General features: G+C 42.4%; 1 protein-coding gene across 3 annotated transcripts in view; it reads right to left on the bottom strand.

Annotated features, from left to right (window-relative positions):
* TDRP (testis development related protein) overlaps positions 1-10,593 on the bottom strand; it is a 46,811-nt gene extending 36,218 nt beyond the window's left edge. For 2 of the 3 annotated variants that reach the window (XM_020782631.3, XM_020782632.3), the window contains exons 1-2: positions 7,764-10,593; positions 6,370-6,653 (exon numbers count right to left, since the gene is read on the bottom strand). In XM_020782631.3, coding sequence (XP_020638290.3) covers positions 6,370-6,653; positions 7,764-7,926 — 447 coding nt within the window. In that variant the 5' untranslated portion in view covers positions 7,927-10,593. Of the gene's footprint in view, positions 1-6,369; positions 7,405-7,763 lie in introns of those variants that run through there. The other variant, XM_020782633.3, reaches the window with a different exon arrangement.
* Between the last annotated feature and the right edge of the window lie 5,396 nt (positions 10,594-15,989).

Below are 15,989 nucleotides of genomic sequence, written 5' to 3'. Positions count from 1 at the left end.
TCTCGAGGTCCTTCACATAAAAGTGTCAAAATTACATAAGAGACTTAAAGTCATTAATTAATGCATAGAGAAAAATGCACAGCCAATTTATGAAACATTCACTGTGCTGTCATAAGCTGCAATTAATACGAAACATGTCTCTGCACTTCTGCCACTTAAATATAACTTAATACAAGATCAAAGGAAAATAGGCTAAAAAAAGCATCAATAAATTCCAGATTTTTTTCTCCCTCCTCATTTAATTTAAGAGTACAAGAATCAAGCTGGCAACTCATCCTCAAAATTCAAACTTAAAGTCTATTCTCAATACTTTTCTTATTACATTGAGTAAATTAAAAGCATTCTCTGTCAACACTAATGTTTAATTTTTCCTCATCTCTGAGAGCTCTCACATGCTACAGCAGGTGGAACTATCTCAGTCTCCCATTCCTTAATATTTGGAAAAGAACACACATTTTATATGTGAACTCCTTTAACATATGTTAATAATAAGCTAGGAATTTTTTTAAAAAAACTTCTGTACGGTGGCTTCACATGCTTTTCTACATCATAACATTCAAATTCTTTTTTAAACTGTTTCCAATGTAGGCTTACCTCCTGTCAGGGACAGAATAAGGCCCAATTTCATAGTACGTTTAGATACCATAACATCATTTTACCAAATCAGATCTGAGTTGACTATGATATGAAAAGACCAGATGTTAACTCAGAGCAAATGTAAGAGTCAAACTAAAGAAGGCAATATTACTTTAACTAAAAAGTAACTACAGAGTGACGGTGAAGAAAATCAGACTGAAACTGCAATGTAAAGCACTTCAGTCCTTTTTAGCTACAGCATTTTCCTAATGAAAATTAACCTTCCACCAAGCTGCTGTTTTCCTTATTAAAGAAACATGACCCGGTGTCATAGTGAGAGCAACTCATCCTGCTCAAAGACATCCTATAATCCTACTCACAAACATCTATATCTCAAAATAACAAAAGACGTGGGTCTCACTACTACCAGGTTGAAATCATAGCAAAACCTCAATTTTTGAATATATACAAGGCAAAATGCACAATCATGGTATAAAAAAGAGAAACAGTTTCTGATTTGTTTGATGATATGATGGTTTCATGATAACTATCTAAGAGAAGAAGTTGATCATCCCATCTGTCAAAAAGACATGAGGCAACGAAACTGTGCAAATTTCATTCTTCCTGCTCGTCAGTAATGGACAGTAAATACACAACTGGCAAAGATGATCTCCAGTAATATGCACATTAGATATGACCACATCCCTTGTCCCAGACAGCCCATCATGTATGTCTAAAACGTGTGTGCATTTGGTGAGATTTGTACAAGACTACATCATGTATTAGCATACAAACTTCACTGATTGGAGGAGTGGGATCTCTACACATCTCATGCCTCATGCTCCTTCACTTCTGCATCCACCAGCGAAGGTAGAAAGAAATGCTAAAATTAAGAGTACTCATCAAATAAGTGAAAGTATGCATCCCACATTTCACTTTATACATCACCATGGTCTGGTTTAAAACAGGCTCAGCACAACAGACCTCCTAGTGAACAACAACTTACTAGGACAAGATTTTCATCACCCCAGAGCAAAAGTCCCTCTCAGACTCCACTCTTTCTTATAGAATGGAAAGCCTTAAAGGCACATGCCTCTGTTCTGAAGCACAGCACTCTTTTTGTTTCTCCAAGAGCACCTGCCAGGTGCCCTCTTCGCACAGGTATAGTGGCTTCATAGACGTTAGGGTGAATATGTTCCTAGCATAAGAGTTAGGCTGAAGGACCAACAGTTGCTGATCCAGTCCCAAAGTCTCATATTCAGTGCTCTCCAACATCTTGCACTCAAAAGTGCTGGTTCTATAGTGGTTCTTCGATCCAGTGCCTCCTTTGTTGGCAACATTGGTTGCTCAGCCTGAGTCTAGGTCCAGATCCAGGTCACTGTTTGACACTGTTCATCAACGTCTAAAAAATGTCCATATGTCCCTGAATCTACTTTCAAGTAAAGGTTAACTAACTTGAAAGTAAGTCTGGCAGGGTGTGGTGTGCTGGACTAGAACTCTGGAGACCTGGGTTCAAACCCTGCTTGGCCATGGGAGGTGGCAATGATAAACCACTCATTGGACATCTCAAAAACTCTGAAAACTCTGTTACAGCACTATGTTGCTGTCCATTAGAAGCACTGTTTTTTAAAAACTAAACTATATTTTATTATTTGACATATTTCTCACCTAACATTCTACCAAAAATGCTACTGGCAGACAAGACCACCATGCATGCATATATGTACCTCTTTTGCTACATTACTTCCAATATTCTATTTTATTTGTGCTTACAATGCAAACTAATTTTGTTCGAGTTACGTATCACATATGCATAGTTTAATAATATTTTTCTTCACTTTCACTGAGATAGATCTGATGTTCAACTTCTTCATATTGCCACCCAGTTGTAATCTGCAATCTCTACTAATATTTTTTCCACACCAGTCCCAAGCCTACGACATGTCCAGAGTTCTTAACTCTGTATAATGTTCTATAAAATGTCAGATGGTAAGGGTTTTTTAATCCATTTTTATTGAATAATATTGTTTTCTCAGAAGCAGTCAAGGTTCTGGAGCCTCCTGTTTTTGGTTTCTTTATAGAATGTAGCACTCAATGTGCAGAAAACCATCTTATTTCAATTTTTAAAGGGTTCTTTATTCATTGTCCTGTACCTGGCTTACAACCAAACACAGATCTTTAAGTCAGACTCAACCTGAACCCTTTCAGGCTTTAAATTGCCCAGGTTTGTCAGGATTTTTTTTTAAAGACAGGATTAAAAAGAATCTGAATAAGTGGGGATAATTAGGGTGCCGTATTAGGCATCAATTTATTCCAATGAACAGCAGAGTCCATGTCACATATAGTGGCTTTATCTTGGATGAAACCAAGGGATTATATTTCTCTTTTCAGTCTTTTGGACTGCTAGGTCCATGAACTATACAAAAGTAACAACCATGTCCTAGACAATCAATTCCTTCTTAGAACAGTAACAACAAAAAGATACACATGGAGGGCATCTTCACATTGTTATTTTATAAGCCTGATGCCAAGGATAATGAAAGGAGGAGAAGTTACAACAATTTCCGTAAGCTTTTAAAATGTAACTTAAGGAAACTGTTGCTACTGGGTAAATTGCTGTGTTAGATTTGTGATTTTCATGAGACTACTCCTACAAAGCACAGCCCTAGTAAGCCACAAAGCTGATGAAATATCTATTTATTATTTATTTATTTATTTATTTATTTATTTATTTATTTATTTATTTATTTATTTATTTATTTATTTATTTATTTATTTATTTATTTATTTATTTATTGGACTTATATACCGCCCCATAGCGCTACAAGCACTCTCCGGGCGGTTTACAATTTTTAATTATACAGGCTACACATTGCCCCCCCAGCAAGCTGGGTACTCATTTTACCGATCTCGGAAGGATGGAAGGCTGAGTCAACCTTGAGCCGGCTACCTGGGATTTGAACCCCAGGTCGTGAGCACAGTTTTAGCTTGCAGTACAGCGTTTTAACCACTGCGCCACGAGGCTCTCTAGGCCTTTTATACACAGCTGTCTCTAACGTTCCAGTCCCACATAGTTCACATGTAAGTCATTCGACACAACCCATCCCCAATTTATGCCAGAGTGTGTGAGAGCTATATTGTCTATAGTACCTGAAAGCAACCAGGGTGATCAAAAGAAGCTGTTCAGTGCACTGATATAGGTATTAGCCTGCTCTTTGGAAAGAACCTTCTGAGGTTGGCTAAGACAGGCTGTCCAACCTCATCTCATGCTGCGAGTTTACCTCCCTAAAATGCTGCAATCCATGCAAACAGAGAAAGCTCTACACCTATTTGCAACTTGATAAAAGACAGACAATCAAGAGGTGGTCCCAAACATCTACCAGGAAAGCAAGGTGGCAGGATCCATGCTAAAAAACAAAAAACCAAACTCATAGCCCAGTTAAATTGGATACTCTCATTCTCATTCTGGAATCAACCATGAAATTAATTATGATGCTCATCTGTAGACAGGTTTGTCTGATTTTTTTCAGAATATTTTAAGATGTCAAATAATTTAAGTTCTTTTCACAGTTTATAAGTAGTGGCAGGAAGCAAAACAGAGAATATACATGAAAGTTAGGTCAGAGTCTCATATAAATGCCTGTACTTTTTCACTATGTGAAAAAGTACAGGCATTTATATGAGAAAGGCTAGTAAAGAGATGCTGGTAAAGAAAATGATGGCATCTACAATGAACACAGCATTCCCAGACACAATTGGGTGGCTTATATCATAAAGTAGGATACATTTTTGCAGGATGCACAGCAGGGACTACTGGAATTTTTTCAAGTATAAGTAGCTGGACAGAAACTAAGTGTGAGCTAGTACTCTCCTGTGACTGGGGCAATGCAAACAAAGCAAAAAAACAACAACTAAAAATTAAAAAATAAAACCCAGAACAGAGACTGACAGGCCTCAGGTTGGGAAGAGGAGGTTCCTCAAAACAGTCTCAAACAACAGCAGAACTCTGAGAAGGAGAGAGAGGCTTGCCAGCCTCGTACCACTAAAGCTTTCTGGCTTAGCACATGGAGATTTAGCAATAAGACTTTTGTGTGACTAGTAGCATCAGAATGTAAAGCAGGATAGAAACTTGGGGCTCTATAGTTCTAAAATGTTGACAATTCACAAACTGTTCTCTCCCACAGTTCCTGACTCAGCAAGTGATATGAGACAGAAGCCTGCACATGGATTTCCTGGAGTAAAGGTAGATGGGCCACCAATTCAGTTTCGCAGCTGTCCACTTACCCTGTCTCTTCATGCTGATGCCACCTGCATTATTGTATATTCTCCACAAGAATTAAACCTTTTAGAGCAAGCCAGAAAAGCTGAGAAAACAACTACTATCAGGGCAAAGTGCAGCCCTCCACATGGTATTGGACTGCAACCCCATTCAGCCCTGGTCAGCATATCCAATAGCAAAGAATGTGGAAGCTGTAATCTGAAGAACCATAATATGTCCACCATGACTTAAAAAGGTAAGTCTAGATATGAGTACATTTTTTCTACTTCTAAACTATATTCCTGATATTTTCAAACCTAACCTGAATTATTAGCACTCCTGCCTCCCGCCCCCAAAATTGTCATACCTTAAATTCAAACTTTGGTACTTATTGTTCAGAATTTTTTTGTTTTATATTTCAAAAATGCAACTGTAAATCTATCTCCCTAGCTTATTTAACACAATTGCAATAGTTATGAAGTAGTTATAATTAACTTTTCAATCTCACACATATCTAGTACACTGATTTCAATGCATCTTTTTTCCAGATAATTAAATTTGGTATGGCAGTCTAAAGAACTAAAGGTTCACTCCTTGGCTCTTGCTTCACAGCAGGTGAAGCAAGTTTTGAGATTAATTGGGTTAGCATTGAAGGAATACGCTTTGAATTAGGGTACAACATGCAAGTCATGTGTTCCAACATTCACAGTAGTTTATTCTCCCTTTTAAAAAAGGTGGATGAAAAAGAACTCATTCAAAACAAAACTATTTCAAAAACTAAATTGTAGCAATACTTTTAGTGGTACTTTTTAAAAACTATACAATGAACAAGTATGTTCAATATATTTTACAATTACAAATATATACAAAACGCTGACTGCCGTACATGAATATTACGTGGATTCCACTAAACATATGAAAATAAAATGTGTAATTTCCATTTAAAAGAAACCCAGAGGCAAAAACTACATATACCTGTACATAAATTACAATGCAAAAATGCAAGAAATTCCCCTCTCAGCATTAAGACTCTGCTTTAATTATACACATGAGAATTTCAACCATCCTCTATACCCCCCACCCGAACTGTTCTTCTGTTACATTTAGAACAAATTATATTTCCACTGACTTTTCATCCTCTTTACATGTATTTAATTAAAATAGAATTATGCTCTGCCTCAGGATGAAGGCGCGGGGGGGGGGGGGGAGGAACCTGAAGTATGGAGTCATTGGACTGTATAGTTCTCCCACAGCTGCTGAGTGAGAAGTTTTCAGGGAGCGATTGAAAACAGCTTCCCAGAGGGTATGTAAGAATACAGCGCCCGTCCTTCTTTGCCACAAGACTCATTATGATGGCATCCAAGAGGAATGGAGAGCCATTACTCATCATGCCAGATCAGAGATAAATATGCCAAGACTCTGGCAGGGGGAAAGGGGTGACAGGAGAAGAAAAAGCCTCTCCTATAAAACAGGACGAAAGGTGACAGGCACCAGGGCTGCCCAGGATGGTAGAAATGCCACCGGGCATCTTTTACCTGTGCTGAGAAAGTGGCTGCTGGTGCTGAGGGAGGTGGTGGGTCCTGCCGGTGGCTCTCTTCCTCCTCAGGAGAATCGTCCAGCAGCACTTTGCCACCCTTGCTGAGCTTCCACATCATGAAGGGGATGGCCGGCAAGGTGGAGAGCCCTGGGGGAAAGGAAAGGAAAGGGAGGGGAGGGGGGGAAGGGAAGAGGAAGGGAAGGAACGGAACGGAGGGGGGGGGGAGAAAGGAGAGGAGGAGGAGGAGTGGACCGAAGGAGTAGCAGCCTGCCTTAGTTACTCCTGAGAAAGTGGGAAGAAAACAAGAGAGGGGGAGACCGGAGTGACTTCGCTGCTCAGATTAACAACCGCCTTGGCAAAAAAAAACTAAGAGGAAGAGGAACCCACCCCACCCCCACCCCCACCAGGCAAGAAGCCTGGGGGGTACAGCCTGACAGCCAGGCTACTGATGAAACGGGAGAAAGCGCCGAGGAAGTGTGTGTGTGTGTGTGAGTGAAAGACACCCCCAGCCACCGACCCACGGGCGCTTTTAAGGGCTCTCCCGTGGAAAGCCATGGGAAGGAGGGGGTTCATCCCGGCCGCTTCTTCCACAAGGCAAGGGGCGCAGGAAGAGGAAGGAGGGAAGGAGGGGGAACAACAGCCATGTCCCACCCGCCCGCCGGCCCCGTCTTTGAAAGAGGAAGAGGCAGCCCTCCTCTCTGTACGTGCTCAGAGGGAAGCCCCTCCACGACGCCTCTAGGGAGCGGGGCAGGGAGAAGACGTTAAGGGGGTGGGGGCGCCTCAGAATGGTTCCCCACCCCACCCCAGCCCCAACGAGGGCCTGTCCGGGGGGGCCTCCTTCCTCCCCCCCCTTCCTTCTCCCCCCCCCCCGAGCCCGCATTGCTCCCTCTTCGCGGGTCTGAGGAGGAGGAGAGGCGGCCGCCATGCAGAGTGCGCCAGGCAGGCAGGCAGCCGAGCGAGGAGGAAGACGGATCCGCCGCGTCAGGCTGCCCTTCCCGGGTTTTCTACCGGGACCCTCGACCTTTCTCCCCCCCCCCTCACCTGTGACTGCACTTCGCCGTCCTCAGAACCACCGCCGCCACCGCCGCAACGCGGCGCCTCCGAGCGGCAACTGCCATGTTTACGGCTGACTGAGGGACTGGGACTGGGGCCGGGCGGGGGAGGGGGGGAGAGAGGGAGCCATCCGGCGGGAGGGGGGCGTGTGTATGTATGTGCGGGGAGGGGGGGGGAGCGAGCGAGCGGGAACGGGCTTGCCTGGTCGCCACGGCAACCCCTGCAGCGCGTGGGCCCCGGGCGCCGAGGCCTGCTGGCGCGAGAAGAGGAGCCCTTTCAGCCCAAGCGGGTCCCGCGCCGCCCCCTTCCCTCCTCCCCCCCCCCCGGACACATACGCACCACACACCACCAGCTCAGCCGCACTTAACGCCCTTCTCGCTTTCGCACGGGACACTTCTCCACCGACTCTTTGGAGGAAGAAGGAACAGCTGGGGCTGGTATCATCCCCCTTTGACAGTTCCTTCCTCTGCACAAGCACACAACCCACACCCACTGTAACCATGAGAGGTCTTCTTTCACACACATTCACCCTGTAATCCTACACAAGAGCTTCTCTGAGGAAATGCGCGGCTCTTTAAAGTGCCCCAGGACTTCACATTGCTTGTTTCTGCTGCAACAGAAGGGTGAAGTGGGCTGCAGTCCACCAATGTTCATGTCAAAGTAAACAGGCCACGTCTTTAATATAGCCTAACACGGGCCTTTAAAAAAAACACCAAATAAATATGGCTATAAATCAAAAACAAGATGTTGTAGTGTCATTTGAGAAGAGCGATTTCTCTCCCCTCCAACAATAGGGGTCACTTGGGGAGTGAAGATTATCATTTTGTAGCTGCAGATAGCTTGCAAGTTCAGCAACTACTACAGTTATGTTCTGCTCACTGAAGGGTTGTAGTTTTGACCATTTCTAGTAATGACCAAAGCACAAATGGAAGCCGGTCCCCTCACATCCTTTTCATGGACTTCTGATGGCACTTGCTGGATCACTGGAGGAACAAAATGCTGAACTAGACAGACTGACAGTCTGATCCAGTGAGGGTCTTACAGTCACATTATGCACAGCTGCTATCATATACAAAACTAATCCCCATTTTTGTGGTGGAATACTTTCAGTATGCACTAGTGAGAAAACCAGTTATCTTTTCTTTCTAACACATTCATCTCTCATTTATATAGTATTTAATTATCAATTATTATATTCTTCTCTTGCTACAGGTACTAACACAGGAAAACTCTGCCTTTTGTTATGGTTGGGAATGATCACTGTATTTTTTTCTATGGATACACTTAATCTTTCTGTACTATTGTAACAGACTGGGCTTTCTGTTGCCCATTGCTGTTTGACAATATATACAGTATTTACAGTTTACATTTTTTTTTCTCTATACCCGCAGGGTGGGGAAAATATTGATCCAGTAGAGATGGGTTTGTTTCTGGGTTTTATACAGATTTTAAAAGGACTGAAGATTAATTGCATTTCACTTGCTATTTGTCCATTTAGCCAAGTAGTATGTACACCACAGCCAGAATCCTATTTATGTTCATGTAAGGTTTGCATAACTTTATGTCGCCAACTGCAGCTAAATGACAAATTGCTGGAGTTTTTCTCAGTTGCACATCTAGTTGCATGTTCAGTTGCACAGCTGAGAAACACCCCAGCGCTTTGTCAGTTAGCTCCATTTAGCTGTCTAAAGTTGTGCAAAACTTACCTAAATACCAGTAGGATTTCAACAAACATGTTGGCAATCTTACAACCCTTAAAGACTGTCAAAAGAAGTTGTTGTTTTCCCTGGTGCCACTGCATTCCTCACCACAAAATTTTATGTAATTGCAAAAGAGAATGATGCACAGGGGGAAATACACCTGTGGCCCATAAGCTGGCTCACCACTTGCTCTTCCCTTTCCTATTGCAAAGGAACTTTCCTTTTCTATCTCAACAATGAGAGAATTTTAAAACAAGTGCTTTCTGTGTACATGAGAGAGAGAATGAAGCAGAAATGTATGAAAGGATGAATGTATGCATGTCATTGATTGTGGCTATATCAAAGCAGTTATGAAGTTTATATTCAGCACCCATTTAGGACTGCATAGCAAAAAGGTGAAATGCCATAATTTGTACTAAGTAGCAATATCTCTCCCACCTTTTGGACAGGAGTTGTTTCCAGTTAGCATATTAGGGACTGAAACTGTGATTTCTGCATGCTGCACAGTGTATGTTATACAACTCAACTACTATTACCCTTCCCTGCTTTATTAAATTAATACCCAATGTACTATGAAGAGACCTTGAAAGACATTTGTTACTAGGTTTTAGGCACCCCCTTCTCATCCCAGGAAGCAAGTCCTTCATTCATTTAACTGTTGAACTTTGCTGATTGTTTTATAATAATTTAATATTACCTGTTATTTTAGAATTTTGGTTTTAATGGTGTTTGGGTGCTATATTGTGTTTTATTTCGCTGGCAAATTTCCTTTAGCTCTGAATAGTGTGATGGAAAAATGAATGCATTCAGTGTTAATAGTCAAATATCAGAAGAGCAAAAGACCACCCAACCTTTAATATACTGCCAATGCAACCAATTGTAAAATTAAATATCTCCTTTAAAAAAGGTTGATTTCCTTTTAAATTTTCCATAGTGCATATTAAGTACTAAACGTTAGCAGTTCATCTAATTTCTCTTTCTAAATTCTTTTATCTCATGTTGAAGCCTGTAAACTTCCAGCACTTGAAACATTCCCTCCAGTGGGTAATCTTTTTAACTGGGTGTTAAAATAAATCTTGTATCTGGTTACAGTGACATGTAAACTTAAACGTTCTTTTTCTTCTCTGTGCATAAATATTTTGCTTTGAGAAAGACATTTTGTTCCTTTTGGACCTCACATACTTCTAAGGTGATAAGAGCAGAAGTAGCCATGGACTTCCGTCTCAAATTTATATCAATGCTTCAGGCCTATTATCTTCAAGAAAACTCATAGGTCTTAGTACAGTTTTATATTATCTGTATATGAAGGATAAATGCCATTGATTCTTTGTCAGTGGTTTTCTTCTCTTGAAGAATGGAACTTGAATCCCACATTACAGTACTTGTTTTTGTATTATTCAATGATATCTTAGAATCATTTTGATTGTAGAAAACTGTTGTTGTTGAACTTCTAGGAAGGATCCTCAGGAGTCCCCTCTTCCTTAATATCAACCTATCCTCTTCTTACATGTCCACCTCCCCTCCTGAAATCCCAGATGGAAAAAGTAAGGTTTTTAGTACATTCTCTAAGTGCTTCTATATTTTTTTAGCCAAACCTTTTTTTTTCTGGTGCTTTCAAGTCCTGCCCCCTTCAGTGGGCACCCACTCAGAGGCATGACAGAGGAGCCAGAGCACTGCCTGTGATTCGGCACCTGCCAGAGGAGGTGGAGCTCGGAAATGACAAACACCTGTTCGGCCAAAAAGCAAACTGGCACAAACCACTGGTTCGGCGGTTCATGCCCATCTCTATTTCTGTTGCTCTTCTAGAAAACCAGGCTTTGTAGTTTGTGCCTAAGATAAGCTGACTGGGAGAAGGAGGGGGAAATGTCCACTGGTAACTGGAAGGCAGCAAACACTTTTGCCTTCCATGTCGGTGGACGTTGGCAGACAGAAGCTGTGAGAAAAGAAGCTTCAAGGCCAGACTGAGCTCACTTCTTGGTACAGAATTAATAGCAGAATGATTCCTGAGGTGTGAAGGGGAAGAAGTTGCTCTCTTCTTTGTGAAAGTTTGGGGAAACTCAATTCCTGATTGGCAGATCTTCTGGAGGGTTCCAGAAACTGGCATTTGGGGTATAAAAATAGGGGAGCGTTTAGCCTAATTATCTCCTAGGACAGTGATAGTGAACCTTTTTGAGCCCAAGTGCCCAAGCTGCAACACAAAATCAACTTATTTATTTCAGAGTGCCAATACTGCAATTAAAACCGGAATGCCAAGGTTTTAGTTTAGGAAAAACAACTGCTCCTCCACTGAAAGGGTTAAATGCTTGTTTGTTTGTTTTTTCCTATGAGCAATATTAACACATAAATACTTACTGGTCTTCCAATTCCAATCCCACAAAAGTTCCTTTTGGTGCAAATGCTGGAAGCACAAGCCTAGAATCCTGTCAGAAGGCCAACATGGGGAGATTTAACAATCAGAAGGATTGGTGACAGGGGTACATTTATAGGCCACTAATTTTAAAAAAATTATGCAAAATGCAAGCTTTTGTGGGTGAATCACATGATCAGAGGGACTGTTGACATCATCTTCAGGACTCAGCCAATCCCAAGGGTGCTGCTGCTGCTGCCATGGGAACCCAACCCCTTTTATCCTGGGTCTTTGTGACCTCACAGGGGCCCCACCTCTCTGCTGGCAGATAAAAGGGGCTTGCTGGGCAGGGCAGGAGACCAGGAGGGAGGCCAGTGGTCAGAGGGCAGAGGGAGTGGCAGTGGCTGTAGGTGATCCAGCCCTTCTGCCCAAGGCAAGTTCTCTCCCGAAAGCAGAGGAACTTGCTAAGTGGGCGTACGAGTTAACAGCTCGAGGCTGGCGGAGATCCGTGGCTTGAAGCTGGCTGATGTTGGCGATGGACCTGGGGATGAAGTCGGTGGTGGACGTTAACCTCCTGAAACCAGCTGGCGAAAGCTTGGATGGATATGTGAATGGCTGGTGGAGTGAAGGTATGTGTGTGTCGGGGCGGAGCGGAGCGGCTGGTTTGTGCCTGTATGTGTATCAATGTGTGTGTGAATGGGCTGGCTGGCGTTTCGTGGGGATGTTGCTGGGGTGTGAATGTGACCCAAGCATTTGGGAGCTGGCGGAGGCTGGTTTCAGAAACAGAGTGGAAGAGATGAATGGGTGGATATTCGCTGGTGGAAGCCAGTGGATGTTGGCAGACGGAACTTCGGGATGAAGTTGCCAGAACATTGGTGGGTGGATACGCCTGGGTTGAAGCCGGTTGACGGCAGTGGACGAGCTCGCCCACTTAATTGTTTTTTCTCTCTCTTTCTCTTGCAGGGCCCGAAGCTTCCTCTTCCCCAGGGGGATGCGAGGGAGCAAAAGACAGGTGTCCTGCTGGAGCTGAACCAGGCCGTTGCCTCCGCTGAGGATACCCATTTAGCCTCTTTTCCAAAACCAATAAAAGAATTTTTTCCGGAATGGTTTTGAAGTGTCTTGTTTGTCAGGGGCTGACACAGGATTATCTTCCCCATCCCCTCATTATATCTCAGGCCCTGTGATGTCACAGGAATTGGGAACATAATATTTCTCCATGCATGTGTGAGGGAGTGAGCTATGCATTGCGGGTTCCCTCTCTGAGCTCCTAAGCAAGTATATTATGTGTCGTGTTGGACAGTTACAGGAAGCCAGTAAGCCCTGGTGCCATTTAGAGAGGGTTGGAGTTGGGTACCCAAACACTATGGCCACCCTGTAACAATAAACGAGACTCGCTCCTTCCCTTCCACCACTGCTCCTCACATTTGTTTGCCTGGCCTGGAGATTCAGGGGAGCCCAGCCATTTCCTGGCACAGCAGCTTATTCTCTGAGACCTGACAAGGCTAATCATCATCGGCACCATGAGCACTCCATGGACAGCTCCTTGCAGAATACAAGTGGGGAGAAAATTTGCCACTTCAAAGCTTACAGTCCAACCTCTCACGCCAGTGCCACAACCAAGGAAATGGAGATGGGCAATGATTTGGAGTGGAGCATACATTAAAATTCATGAGGATCCATGCCATGGATAGATGGCAAAAATACACTGGTACTGCAAAATTTGCTGCTTGAGGGCAGGGGCTGCCTCTAGGATAATGCTAAGCTCATTTGCTGCCCTGCTATATGACGTGGACTCTATACATGCTCTGGAACTATGCTGAAGCTGTGCCAGTATGCAAGTATTAGCATAGATTTGTTCTTGTCTCAGAACTTTTTATTGTTTATTTCACTCTACAAGCCTTTCGACTATTCTGTAACTGTTGAAGCTGTTATTGAAGTTTTGTCCTTTCTGATTTTTCACTTTTATAGAATTTTACAACTGTTTGGTTCTTTTGGGCTTAGAGGGTTGGTGGTACTAAAACCAAGGTTGCCTCAGCCATCTACCCAATCTGTGTGTTTTATTGTATATTTGGTATTCCCACTTTACAGGATTGGGGTAAGGGTCAAAGCACTTAATCTTGAGGACTTTTTGATAATTCCCTGGAAGCACTGTTTACTCAGAGTGGACTGAGGTTTTGGGAAGGTACCAAGTAGGAAGATTTTCCCCAGCCATACACACATTTAGCCCTTCTGGATCTTACCCACCCTGAGACAATCAGGATAGTGTGGCTGAGTGGTTAGTGTGGGCCTCTTTAACCTGGATCAGCCTTGACATCTGACATTCCTTTTCAAAAAAGCTCATTGGACTGGCAGCTGAATGCTTTACCACAGGGTTCTCCATACCCAAAGGCAGCAGGTTAGTATTGTAAAAGGAGAGGGCAAACTAAATGGCACATGGCTTTCTGCTGCAGCACATTACTGGCATGTCTCAGTATCTACTGCTTGAAGAAAGCACATCACAAGTTTTGAGAGGGAAAATATAGAGAACAATCAGGTGCATTCAATGGTGTGGCAGGGCTGGATAGCAGCTATACAAAGAAATTGTAAAAGGCTTCCTGGATGTCACTCTTTTAAGTTATTGTTCCTTTGGGAGCTCTCAAGGTTAGGAAAAAGAATAAATAGGCTCTGTAGAAAAGCTGTGTATCTTCTTTCCTAACTGGAAGTATGCCCGTTTTGTACAATATAATAATTTGTAGCTGTGATTTCAAAGCCATAACATTTTATGTACAGGAAAATAGTTGCTGGTTCAAGTTTCTATCTCATTCTTCTTTCACCTCAGATCAATACTTTTTGGAAGATATATAGGAAAGAGGTTACAATCTGAAAACTTGATAGAGTCACTGAAACTCATCAGAAATTTGGATGCTGTGATAATTCTCAGCACGACAGATTAGTACTTGGGAGGATCTAAGATAATATTCTTAAATGTTTGTTTGAATAAAACAAGGTCAATTTATTTTTTTTGTTGAAACATCATATGTTAAAGAAAATCAGAGCCAGGCACAGAATATAAATAGGGAAACAGACCTGGAACCCAGCTATCTTGCTGCCTGAAGTGAAAAATAAATGGCATCTTCTCCAACGCCACATACAAAAGTCAAATGGAGTTATGGTTGAGTCTTACTTCACTACTGCCAGTGAGGCACTGTCCTCCATCATAATAACATGATGACAACAAGCCAGCTGAGAGAATACAAGTCAGGATATGTAACACCTACAATTCTGTCTTCACTGTTTCCTTCCTACACTCTAGTATCTTTGCCTGAGGCAGGAATGTCACTCTCTCTAATCATACTCCAACAGTGGAGCTGCAGTGGAGGAAGAGTTTCCCAAAAAATTTAAAAAATGTATGCAGGAACCCTTATGAGTTGTTGTTTAGTCGTTAAGTCGTGTCTGACTCTTCGTGGCCCCATGGACTAGAGCACGCCAGGCCCTCCTGTCTTCCACTGCCTCCCGGAGTTGGGTCAAATTCATGTTGGTCACTTTGATGAAGCTGTCCAACCATCTTGTCCTCTGTCATCCCCTTCTCCTCTTGCCCTCACACTTTCCCAACATCAGGGGCTTTTACAGGAAGTCTTCTCCCTTTAGAGACCCTAAAGCAAATTTGAAAAGTAACTTACAAATACAATAAACAAAAGCTACCAATCAGGACGGGAAGAAAATTGAATCTTGAATATGTCCTTATTAGTTTCCTAACTCTGCAACACAACAGAAATACGTCAGTGTTGAAAATAGGTCCACAATGACCCATCTGCTAAAGAGCTAATTAGTTAACCAGTCAAATCAATCTTAGTAATGACTGTGATGTGGATAAAGTTGATAGTGAACTAAATAATGTCTGCATATGTCATCAAGCAGAACAGCATGGAGGCACAAGAAGGTGACCACCCCATATGATATTTTATCAGTCTAGCAGCACTGATAAAATGTTATATGAAGAAAAAAAAACAGGAGAACAATAATGCATAAGCATTTGTAGACTAGAATTAGAGATGATATATATGGGGTCTTTAACAAGGTATAAACATTGTCTCATTTATATATTTACTTCTTTGATGTTTCACCTTTCTCCCAACAAAGAATCTCAGGCTTACAAAATCATTATTTTTAAAAAATTGAAATCCTCCAAAGATACATAAATAATGTTAACATTCAATTAACTATACCTTCACATCCTCATCAGATGGGCCCAAGAGAAGCACTTCCCTTGAAGATTTTAAAACATGGGGAGGCTGACATAGGGAGAGGATCTGCAGTCTGAACCCAAATCATAAAGGGCTTTGGAAATCATAATCAATAGTTTGTGCAAGCCTAGAAATTGACCTTTAGCTAGTGTAGCAGCAAAGGAATGGTGTGCTCCCTGTAATTACCTTGGTCAAGAGTCTGTCTGCATATATTAGACCAGATAAAATTTCCAAGTACTCTTCAAGGGTAGCCCCACAGAGGGCATATTGCTGTAATTCAAGCTGTATAGAAAAA

Source organism: Pogona vitticeps, chromosome 1 (genome assembly GCF_051106095.1).
Source record: "Pogona vitticeps strain Pit_001003342236 chromosome 1, PviZW2.1, whole genome shotgun sequence".
In the NCBI taxonomy this organism is placed as follows: Eukaryota; Metazoa; Chordata; class Lepidosauria; order Squamata; family Agamidae; genus Pogona; species Pogona vitticeps.
Note: the sequence above shows the minus strand (reverse complement) of the source record. Positions and strands in the feature narration are given on the sequence as shown.